Source organism: Choloepus didactylus, chromosome 6, assembly GCF_015220235.1.
Source record: "Choloepus didactylus isolate mChoDid1 chromosome 6, mChoDid1.pri, whole genome shotgun sequence".
Taxonomy (NCBI): Eukaryota; Metazoa; Chordata; class Mammalia; order Pilosa; family Megalonychidae; genus Choloepus; species Choloepus didactylus.
In genome coordinates, this window is record NC_051312.1 from 12,338,952 (window position 1) to 12,351,046 (window position 12,095).

A 12,095-nucleotide genomic window follows, 5' to 3' on the forward strand; every position below is an offset into this window, starting at 1 on the left:
TCATCTAGAACAGTGAATTCCTTTCTGTTCCCTCATGATGGGGTCGTTTGCTATTCATTTTAGAAAGCTTACCCCAGGGGAGTATGACTGTACACATCCTCTCCTTTCCTCCCTTTCAAGGCTATTTGCCACCGCCCCTAAAAAAGTTCTGGAACCTAAGCTGGGAAAGCCAGATGGAAGCATCTGGGGTTGCTATGGAAACACACCTGAGGAGACCGTGACCTTGCTGGGTCTCTTCCAGTCATTTTCAGCATGACATCTGGACTGGTTTCAGTACTAGTACTTGAACACTGGAGTGTCTGCCCACCCATGTGTGAAAAGAGGGAGGCCTGGGCCTGCCAGGGCCTTGTCAGATGCAGTGAAGGTGTCTCCAAGCTGTCTGGGGCTCACTTGCCTTGTTCTTAACTGAAGGCAGGGGCCAGGGAAGGCAGTAGTGAGACCCACACGGCCACAGATGGCAAAAGGTGGCTACCACTCACCACTCAGCCACCTGATGCTTTGCAAGGAAAGCTATGATGACTTTGGAGTCAGACTTTAAAAACAAAAACCATAGCTCCACTACTCACTAGCTACCTGACCATAGGCTTTGTGCTGGTTTGAATGTATTGTGTCCCCCAAATGCCATTATCTTTGTGGTCTTGTGGGACAGACGTTTTGGTGCTGGTTAGATTTGCTTGGAATGTGCCCCACCCAGCTGTGGGTGGTGACTTTGGTGGGATACTCCCATGGAGGCGTGACCCCACCCATTCAGGGTGGGCCTTGATCAGTGGAGCCATATAAAACATGCTGACTCAGAGACTGGACGGAGTGCCGCTGGGGAGGGATGTTTTGAAGAGGAGCAAGCTTGCTAGAGAGGAACGTCCTGGGAGAAAGCCGTTTTGAGACCGGAGCTTTGGAGCAGACACCAGCTGCCTTCCTAGCTAGCAGAGGTTTTCCGGACGCCATTGGCCATCCTCCGGTGAAGGTACCTGATTGCTGAGGTGTTACCTTGGATGCTTTGTGGCCTTAAGACTGTAACTGTGTAGCAAAATAAACCCCCATTTTATAAAAGCATATCCATCTCTGGTGTTTTGCATTCCTCAGCATTAGCAAACTAAAACAGGCTTGTTAGTTCACCGCCCTGACCTGTTCTATCCTCTGTAAAGTGGGATCACAGAACCTATTTCCCGGACCTGTCATGACAATTCAGTAAGGTAATGTGCATCAGGGGCTTAGCATCATGCCAGGCATACTACTGTCACTATTAGCATGTGACCTCTTAGTAGCAATTTTGACAGGTCAGAAGAGACACTTTCCCACACCCTGCTAGGTTTCTTGGGCCCACCCCACACATCCTCACCAGTGCCCATTGCTCACTCAGACTCCCCGAGTTGCTTCTCTGTCCATCAGTCTCTTCCTTCCAGGCCTGGTGTTACTTCCTGGCCATCCCCTACACAAGTTCTCATGTGGGTGGTTCCATTTGCGAACCTGGGAAGAGTCTAACCCTCAATGAGGCCCATGGTATTTGAGGTCTAGGAAAAATCCCCCAAACCTGTATAATCAATTTAGAGTACAGTAGAGTGGTATCGACCACAACTGTAACATTGTTTCTACTGGAAAATTCATTGCAAATGCAGCAGGAACTTTCCTTGATTCAACAAACTTGGAAAAGCTAGCATGCAGTGCTGGGAGCTGTCAAGATACAGAAATGAAAGGGGTGCATGTGAATCGGCAATTCTCAAAATTTCAGCTTAAAAAACACCTTATATAGCAACAACAAAAGGGAAGACAATGACAACAGAATATGTGTTGTGACACCGTACCGAGGTATGAATGGGAAGTTGAAAGAAGAACCTAGTATGTCCAGGGCTGGTGGAGGAGAGGGAAGAAACCATATTTGAGTGTCTGTTACCACATTCCAGGCACTATTCTGCATGCTTTATATCAGGGTTTCTCAACCTTGGCACAACTGACATTTGAGGCCGGAGAAGTCTTTGTCGTGGGTTGCTGACCTGTGCATTGTAAGATGTTTAGCAGCATCCCAGGCCCCTACCCACTAAAAGCACGTTGTGCACCATCCCCAGTTGTGACAACCAAAAATGTCCCCAGACACTGCCAAATGTCGCATGGGGGGCAAAACCGCCCCAGCTGAGAATTGCTGCTTTATATGCATTTCATTAGAACGTTTATAAGTAACAGCTGCCAGTCACTTGCAAGTATAGTTTCATACTCACAGCAACCATCCAAAACTGGCTTCATGCCCATTTCACAATGAGGAAACATAAGGTCATCCAGCTAGAACTGAAACCCTATCAATCCAAATACCATGTTTTTTACTACATAGCACTGTTTCCCAAGAAGTCAGGGAAAGCTGCAAAAAAAGAAAAATTAAACTCAAATTTGATAAATTAATAGTTAACAAGCAGACAAGCTGAGAGCATTGCGAAGAGAGAGGATGGCATGTTTCTTTGCTCTAGTAGCCATTTCATGTATTTTTGTTGTGTAGTTCTAACTAGATTATGAATCTTTCACATCTTCAATTCAGTTTATAGTAGAGTAGAATCAACAAATAATCGCTTAGCAAATAAAGGCCTCTTTTATGTAGCCATCCTAGGAAGGGCTGTGTTGGAACCTTAATAATCTGTGTTCTTACTATCTTCTTGAAATGAACAACATGCTCCTCCTCTCTCCTCTTTCCCAGTTGTACTGTTGGTTGTTTTTAAGGGTGTGGGGGAGGAGGGTGTAGGGCAAACATTCTGGAACTAGAACTAGATTAGGACTCAGAATGGTGCTAATGATGGTTTTAGTGTCTTGCCGTCAGTGAGGTCAACTTTTGACCTTGGCAAAAGTTGCCAAAGAAACTGCTGCTGCCGAAGAAAGGAGATAACACTTCTGTGAGAACCGAAGACCGTTTATGGTTAGAACACACAGTCAGAATTCTGAGGGTGGCAGCTAAGCCAGAAGAAGAGCCAGATGTCTTCTGGGGACAAGGAACCCCCTCTGTCCCTCACACAGCAGCCAGACTAGGCTTCTGGACAATACAGGAAGTGTGACAGTCACACATCCTAGATCAGAACCAATAACGTAGGAAGTCCCCATGCTCAGCTGACGAGCCCTGTGAGAAGAGGAAAGGCACATCAATTAGACCCAGAGTTTGGAACAGGCATAACTGTGTACCTCCCATCACAAGGGGCACATGTCCTGGATCTTTGAAATGGACCATGTGGGAGCTTCGTGTGTCTGGGACTCAGGCATTAAATTCCATATCCACCCCATCCCCTCTCCAGGCAACAGCCCTGGCATGCATGGCCAGGCACTTACCCAGGTAATCGTCCATCAAGGAGCCAATAGCAAACTGCAGGAGGGAAGGTAAAAGGGAAATGAAGCCAAGGCAGGCACAGACCATCCTCCACCTCCCAGCTCCAGGTCTTCTGCCCACCCATCCCTTCTTCCTGGCAGAAGAGCACAGAGATTCTGGACTTCTGGGTGGTGAGAAATCAAAAGCTCCCAGTTCTGCCCGGTATAGGCAGGGAGGCAGGCAAGAGACTCACAATGTCATTCTTGTCCACACGGGTCCCCACAATCTTTAGGCGGATCTCATCATCCTGCTGGATCACAATGTCCTGGGGAGAAGAGACCAGTGTACTAGGACCTCCTGGTCCAACACCACCACCCTCCCGCCCGCTCAGAGTGGTTCATTCCCTCCTCCCTCCCACTGACCTCCTACCCACTCACCTCATCCATTGTCTTATAACATGGTGGGTTGGAGTTAGGATCAAACTCCATCTCTGATGGGATGGACTGAAAGGAAAATGAGACTTGGATCAGTGTGCTTTAAATGGATGCTTAAATAGCTGGCCATGAATGGGCAGCTCTCCTCCTCAGCCCCACCCCGTGAGCCTAGACTTACATGTCGAGAGATGAAGCAGGACATGGGCCCAATTTCTGTGAAGAGTCCAACCTAGAAGGAGAATGAGTGGCCTTGCTTTTCCACCTGTCCCACAAAGTCTTCTAAGCTTCCCATCTTTATCTGATCCTTAATAATATCTTCATGTTTTAAAATTACTCTGAATTGCAGCTTATTTTATTTTTTCCCTTTCTCCTTTTGTTTTTTTATTCTTTCATTTTAAATTAAGAAAATATGGTATAGGAGTCGAGAGCTTAGGCCTGGACGCTGTCACTTCCTGGCCACGTGACCTTGGTCAGTACACTTAACTTCCCTGACCTTAGCATCTATAAAAAGGGATAGATGCTCCCACCTGATAGTCATTGTGAGGCTTTGCACATTACCTGGCCCACAACAACCACTGAATCAATGCAACTACTATTGTTATGACTATTAATTGACTTAACTGTCGCCTGAGTGGGGCTGAGTGGGGCAGGGCAGGATCACTATTTCATCTAACAGGTGAGGAAACTGCAGTGCAAAGAAGTGCCATCACTTGCCCAAGGACAAAGAATTAGTAAGTGGAACCAAAACCCAACCTAGATCTTCGGTGGGACCAGCCTGCTGCCTTCCCAAAGTCTGACCTTACCTTGTTGACCTGCGTGACAACGGCATCGACGACTTCCCCTTTAAAGGGCCGGAAAACAATGGCCTTGTACTTAACTGGGTAAAGGACAAAGCCTCGGCCTGGCTGGATCACACCAGCCCCGATATTGTCAATAGTAGTCACGGCAATTACAAAGCCATACCTGCAAGGAGGATAAAAGACAAAGATGCTGTTTGCAAGAGAGCCTCTAAAGTCACGGCTAGGTGTTGGAGGGGGAACACAAAGGGGAAGTAGACAGCACCCCTGTCTTCAGAGAGATTAATAGCCAGGAAAGAAGATGGGGCACAGAACAGTATCCATATCTATAAAGCCAAACACTGTGCTCAGAATTTCACAGTATATGCCCATGGCTGTAGTCCTTGAGCCAACAGACCTCAAACTTTAGGATGCTTCAGAATCATCTGGGAGGAATTTGTTAAAATGCAGACTCCTGGGCCTGCCCCCAGAGACCTGATTCTGAACAGCAGAGATGAGTCTCTGGAACATGAATTTCAAGAAATGCTCCAGGTTATTCTGATGCTGGAGGCTGCCCCGTGCTAAGACGCAGCTCATTCACATCACCTCTAAGAGGCCTCTATTTAGGACCCAGAGAAGGACACAGTCAGCCTTCTTCCTTCCTCCCCCGGACCCTCTCCAGGGGAAGCTGAAGAAATTGATAAATGAATGACCAATCTCAGCTGAGCGAAGGAAGTCCTGTTGTCCAGCTTTGCAGAGGGTGCCGTGGAAACCCAAACCAGGATGGCCTGGGGTGCCTGGGAGAATGTTAGGGCTCCCCAGAATGGGTGGCAGGATCTTGCAGGATAGGAGGGAGTTGGAGAGGGGGCTGCAGGCAGAGGGCACTCACTTCCCCGTGCAAGTCCCCTCCACCTCGGTGAAGAGCTTCTGCTTCACCGTGTTGAGCAGATTGGGGCCGAAGTAGCGCGGGTGCAGCAGGATCTCATGCTCCAAGGAGATCTATGGGGAAAGTGGCGTGGAGATTCAGCAAGGGGCCGCGGGGATACGGGGCGAGAGGCTGCCGCTCGCCCTGGCTCCCGGCCTCACCCCTCCTCCCCGCCCGGCCCTCGTCCCCACCCCGCGCCGTGCTCACGTGGTAGAACATCTTCCCGGACGAGGACTGACCGGAACCTCACCGAAGGAGACAGCGACCCCTCTGCTCCCGCCGGAAACACACGGAGCCGTTCCAACCCCGCTTCCGGCCGGCGGCGGCGAAGGGGGTGGGACTGCGCCCCCTCCGCGAACTCGATTGGGTCTCGCCGCCGTGGGCGGAGATCCACGAAGCTCCGCCCTCTTCCCCCGCCCACCACGGTCAAACCGCCCAACCTGCATACATTGACAGTGTCCGGCCTCTCAGAAATTGGTCATTTGAGCCCATTGGCAAAGAATCCACCGCCTTTGTCGGTAACAGACACATCAGTCCCCTTTGACGCTCCCCATCTGTTAGATGGATGAGGCCCCCGGTCAGCGGCTCCGATTCCACGGGGATCCTTTCTGCCCACCACCAGGCAAAGAAAACCGGTGGGCCTCAACAGCCGTGACTCCCTCCTCACTTCTTTTCTAGGCCAGCCTGCCCACAAGGATAACTTCAGCTGCTGACAAGGGAGTCGCCTACTAATGGATTGCAGAAGTCAATTGTTAAAATCCCAGGAATTTTGCAAGCTGGTTGTTAAACACAACCATGATTTAAACTTACAATTAAATAGATTCTATTAAAAGCAAAAGTAGAACACCATAATAAAGTGAAATAATTTAATTACACCCCTTAGTATATACCCAAGAGAAATGAAAACATATGTCTATAAAGAATTTGGACACAAATGTTTGTAGCAGCATTATTCATAACAGCCAGAAGGTAGAAACAACCCCCCAAAAATGTGCAAAAGACTTGAATAGACATTTCTCCAGAGAAGATATACAAAGACCAAAAAGATATACAAATGACCAAACAGCACATGAAAAGATGCCCAACATCATTAGTTATTAGGAGAATGCAAAACAAAAGCTTGAAATACCATTTTACATCCGCTAGAATGGGTGTGAAACATAAGTATAGAGAAGAGAAATAGGAACCTTCATTGTTGGTGGGAAGGTAAAATGATGCAGCTGCTGTGGAAAACAGTTTGGCAGTGCCTCAGAAGGTTAAGTATAGCATCACCATGTGACTTGGCAATCCCACTTCTAGGTATACACCCCAAAGAATTAAAGGCGGGGAATCAAACAGATATTTGCACAACAAATTGCATAGCAGCATTATTCACAAGTCCCAAAAGATGGAAGCAACCCAAGCGTCCATCAAAAGATGAATGGATATGCAAAATGTGGTATGCATATGCAATGGAATATTAGGCAGTTGTGAAAAGGAATGAAGTTCTGATGCATGCGACAACATGAATGAATCCTGAAGACATCATGTTGAGTGAAATAAGCCAGACATAAAAGGATAAATACAGTATGTTCTCACTGATATGAAATAATTAGAATAAGCAATATCATAGAGTCAGAATCTAGAATGTAGGTTATCAGGGGCTGGTCTGGAGGCAGGGAATGGGGAGTTAATGCTTAAATTGTACAGAGTTTATATTTGGGTTGACTGTAAAGTTTTGGTAATGGATGTTAGTGATGGTAGCACAACACTGTGAATGTAATTAACAGTACTGAATTATATATATGAAAGTGGTTAAAAGGGGGAACTTTGGGTCATATAAATGTTACTAGAATAAAAATTTTAAAAAGAGAACACAGGACTGTACAACATAGTAAACCCTATGGTAAACAATGGACTATAGTTAATAGTGCAATTATAAAAACGTTTCTTCATGAATTATAACAAATGTACCACACTACTGCAAGGTGTTAATAATAGGGTAATATATGAAACTCTGTATTTTATGTATTTTATGTATGATATTTCTGTATACCTACAACTTCTCTAACAAAAAATAATAATAATAAAAGAAAGCAGGGACTCGAGGAGATATTTGCACACCAATGTTCAAAGCAGCATTATTCACAATTGTGAAAAGATGAAAGCAACCTAAGTGTTTGTCAAAAGATGAATGCATATGCAAAATGTGCTATACACATGCAATGGAATATTATGCAGTTGTGAAAAGGAATGAAGTTCTGATGCATGCAACAACATGGATGAATCTTGGAAGACATCATGTTGAGTGAAATAAGCCAGACACAAAAGAACAAATATTTTTTGTTTTGCTCTCACTGACAGGAAATAATCAGCATAAGCAAATTCATAGAGTCAAAAACTGGAATTCAGGTTACCAGGGGGCACGGGAGGGGGTAGGAAATGGGGAGTTAATGCTTAATTGGTGCAGAATTTCTGTTTGGGGTAACGGAAAATTTTGGTCTTGGTACCACAACATTGTGAATGTAATGAAAACTACTTAATTATATACCTGAATGTGGTTAAAAGTGAAATTTTAGGTTGTATATATGTTACTAAAATTTAAATTTAAAAATATATACTATTTTACAAATATAATTTAATTAAAAACAAAACAAAAACAAAAACAAAGAAAAAAAAACAAAGAAAAAAACAGTGGCTTCCCAGAGCACTACAATAAAATCATCACACTGGCCTACCAGGCAGGGGCCAGATCCCTCCAACCCCATTTTCTGACTCTCTCCCACCTGGGACCTAGGCCCTTGTTGTTCTCTTTGCCTAAAATACTCTCACTTGGATCCTCACCTGGCAGGCTCATTCTCATCCTTCAGGAGTAGGTTCAATGTTGTCTTCTAGAGGCTTTACTTTATCACCCTGGCTAAAGTTGCCATGCCCTAGTCATTTCTCTATTGTATATTTTCTTCATTGCACTTGGCCTTATTTGGAATCATCTTATTTGTTTAAGTGTATATTGCCTGTTGCCCCTCCTCGAAAGCGTAAAGCTCAATAGGAGCAGGGATTTTTCTCTGTTTAGTTCCATTACATTGTGCCTGACACACAATAAGTGCTGAGTATCTACTATTACATCAGTGACTGAATCTCTAGCACCTAATATAGTCCTTGGCAAAGAATGGAGTTTAACAAATATGATTTGTTTGCTCCCCATTCTCACAACAAAACTTATTATTACCTCTTTGAGCTCCCCAGGCATGGGTTGGCCATGACAAACTCTCCCCAAGCCCTGAACCCTTTGCTTCCAGATCTGCAGTATCAGAGACAAGCTAAAACAGAAAAGGAAAATAGCAATGGAGAACAACTAGCCGTACTGAGGTTTGCAGTACAAAGAAAACCTATTGGAGGATTTTTTCTCTTATCTTTACTGCATAAAAAAGCACCCCAAAACAATTTAAAATAACCACAGTAATTTATTTAGTTCACAAATGTACAGTTTGGGAAAGGCTGAGTGGAGAAGGCTCCCTCCTGCTCCATGCAGCAGCTCCTGGGGTGGCTCAAGTGGGGCCTCGAGGAGTCACTTTAAAGATGGCTCCACCACTTGGCTGGCAAACTGGGGCCGGCTGTTATCTGGAAAGGAACTCCAGCTGTGGTTGTGGCTGCAACACTTAGATATGGTCTCTGCATGTGGCCTGGGCGTCTTCACAGCATGGTGGCTGGGTTCTAAAAGCAAGTGACCAGAAGGACCAAGTAGAAGCCGTCTCTCCACTGACGACCTAGCCTGGATGTCACACAGTATCACTTCTCCTGGGAGTCATTCTCTCCCAAATTTAAGGTGAGGGACCCCCCCCACCCCCACATACACACTCCATGGAAGGAGGATGAATGTCATATTGTAAGACGAGCATGGGGGAGAGAAGACCTTGGAAAACACCACCTGCCAAAAGAATAGTCTTGCCAACCTAGATACTAAAAGGGGGCGCTTGTGATGCTGTCTGTCCCCTGTGCCCCAAAGATTGAAAGGAGAAATAGATGTGAGAACCCAGCTGTCTTCTATTAAGCTAGAAATAAAAGAGATTTTCTAAAAAATGTAAAACAATGCTACTATTCTCACTATGTATGTTTTGGTTTGGGAAGATATAGTTACTTTTCATAAAAGATGAAAAGGGTATTTATGCAACTATGTAATGGTGTGACAATTAGGTTTATGTATTAACTTGGCCAGGTGATGGTGCCCAGGTGTCTGGTCAAGCAAGCACTAGTCTAACCATTACTGCAAGGACATTTGTGGCTGGTTAATAAACCAGAAAGCTGGTTTATTAAATAATCAGTCAATTGACTGCATCTGTGGCTAATTACATCAATGAAGGGAGTGTCTTCTGCAATGAGAACACAATCAGCTGGATTTAATTCAATCAGTTGAAGACTTTTAAGGGGAAGTGAGAGAGAACTTTCACTTCTTCAGCCAGCCAGCCTCTCCTGGGGAGTTCATTGAAGACCGTCATCAGAATTGCCAACTCACTGCCTACCCTACAGAATTTGGATTCGTGCATCCTGCTCTACGGAATTCACACTCATGCATCCCCACGGTTGTGTGAGACATTTTTACAAAATCTCTTATTTACAGATATCTCCTGTTGGTTATGTTTCCCTAGAGAACCCTAATACAAATGGGTTTATGATGATCATTTTCAAATGAATTCATAACTAATTTTTTTTAATTAAAAATTTTTAAATTCCTAATACAATAAATATTCTACAGCTTGGAAGAATGGGCACAATATATTGAAGAGGCTGAGGCCAGTGTGGCCTGCATGTCTCCAGTAAAAGGAAGGAAGGTAGGGGAGGAATTGTCCCTATTTCTGGTTAGGTCTGATTGGAGGGCTTGGGTGCAGAATGAGGGGGAGATGCTCAGTGTGGTGGGTGAAGGGGTAAGAGGGCACTGAGGTTGTCCTCTGGTAACCCTCCTAGAGAAATTTTGTGTCTCAATAGACAACTATAGCATACTCCTGTGGTTTAACTGATTCTGCTAGTGTTCATTGTCTTTGAGCTATTTTGCACCCTTTTGGAAACTGCATGGTTTTGTAATCTACCTGCAAACTGAACTGGATCCTGTCATCTTGCACACTGTCAACCCTTGCCACATTTTCAATTCTTCCAGTTTCCTTCAACATCCAAACTAACGCTTCCAATTTCCCCTCCTACCCTCCTGACTTGGAGTTACTAAAAATTAAAACCTGAATGCCTGAGTCCCTATCAAGACTCTAGGTTGCCTCGGAGCTGTCCTTTCCCCCAGGCTCTAAAAGAGCACTGTGAGCCAAAACTTGACAACTTGATACAAACCTCAAAGGACCCCTCCCAACAGGAGACCATGCTTAGGCTATATCTCTCCCTGGACATGCTGTTGCTTGGGCCACTAAAAGGTCTGATAAAACACTCACACCACACATGCCCTGATATGAAAAATAACCATAACTAAGGACATTATCACCAAAAACATCGTCTTAGCTTCAAGAAACTCAATGAGCAGTGCTAGACAATAGGAAGATTTTTATCCACCGACTTCTTAGATGATAATACAGTCTTTAGATCAACCTTTCTTTTCACACCTCCCTCTTTTAAGATGATTGACCCTAAAATGACTGACCTTAGGTCATCATCCCTCAACTAATGGTTCAACTTGTCCTCCACCAACAAAAACCAGAGCCAACCAAGCTGTTCCATGAAAACCTGGATGTTTTTCTTGACCAAGAGGAGGGACTGACCAAGCCGCTGGCCCTGCTCCTCCTAAGTCCTTACCAAGTGGCCAAATTGCAACTTCAGTCAATCATTCGGGGCTCTGGGTAATCAAATCCCCTACCACCCTCCGGTGCTTTTTCACCAGCCCACTCCCAGCCCTTAAGCCAGCAGTCCTTTGTTCGGAGGGCACTAAATTCTCCTCTGTCACCTCCACCACGGGGGCTGCGAATAAAACTGTGGATACGGTCACCCTTGCCGGGCTGCACACTTCTTTGACATGTCAGAGAAGAGGCAGGAACCCCTGACTCCTCACTTAGCGCCCTTTCCTCTGGCTGTCCGGACACTCGCAAAGATTTCTTCGTTAGTAGCCACACTATTCTCTTGTCCTGGGACATTTTAGGGCCCTGACCCCACTCTCTCTCTCCCTACCAGGACCTGCCCGGGAGACTCCACACAAGGAGACAGTCACTCTACCCTCTTCACTGGAAGTCAACTGGGGTCAAGGCTAAGGGCACCACGACAGCATCCCTGCAGCTGCTAGTTCTCGGGGCCCGGAACCCTCAGGCTGGGAAAGCGAAGCAGTTGGGCTATCGGGGTTTTTTTGAGGGAGGAAGCGACCCTCAAGAGACAACTGCAGTTCCGAGAGGTCGCGGCAGAGCTGGCTCTAGCACTGGGCCTCCCGGATCCCACGCCAGTTTGTTGGTTCGTCTCCTTTCCCCAGTCAACCCACGCGGCGAGCTCCGCACAAGCAACTGCGCTGCGCCGGCTCTGAAGCAAAGAGGGCGGGACGAAAAGGAAAAGTTTCGGACAGGAGCGCTAACCAATCCAGCGCCTAGCTCCCTGAGCGACGGCTGCGAGCACCCACTTGGAGACGCCGGCCAGAGGGGGTGGACGGTTAGTGGCCGATGAGCCAATCCATGAAGGAGGAAGGCGAGTTTGAGCCAATTAGAACTGAGAAGATGAGAAGGGGCGGA

General features: G+C 46.0%; 1 protein-coding gene across 1 annotated transcript; it reads right to left on the reverse strand.

The window, feature by feature from the left end:
• Nucleotides 1-2,872: 2,872 nt before the first annotated feature.
• On the reverse strand, nt 2,873-5,743 carry POLR2G (RNA polymerase II subunit G). Its single transcript, XM_037839124.1, has 8 exons — nt 5,620-5,743; nt 5,377-5,486; nt 4,515-4,674; nt 3,890-3,940; nt 3,715-3,780; nt 3,531-3,602; nt 3,301-3,334; nt 2,873-3,094 (listed from the first exon to the last, which is right to left on the reverse strand). The coding sequence occupies exons 1-8, from the start codon at nt 5,629-5,631 to the stop codon at nt 3,081-3,083; spliced, it is 519 nt and encodes a 172-aa protein (XP_037695052.1). The 5' UTR covers nt 5,632-5,743; the 3' UTR covers nt 2,873-3,080.
• Between the last annotated feature and the right edge of the window lie 6,352 nt (nt 5,744-12,095).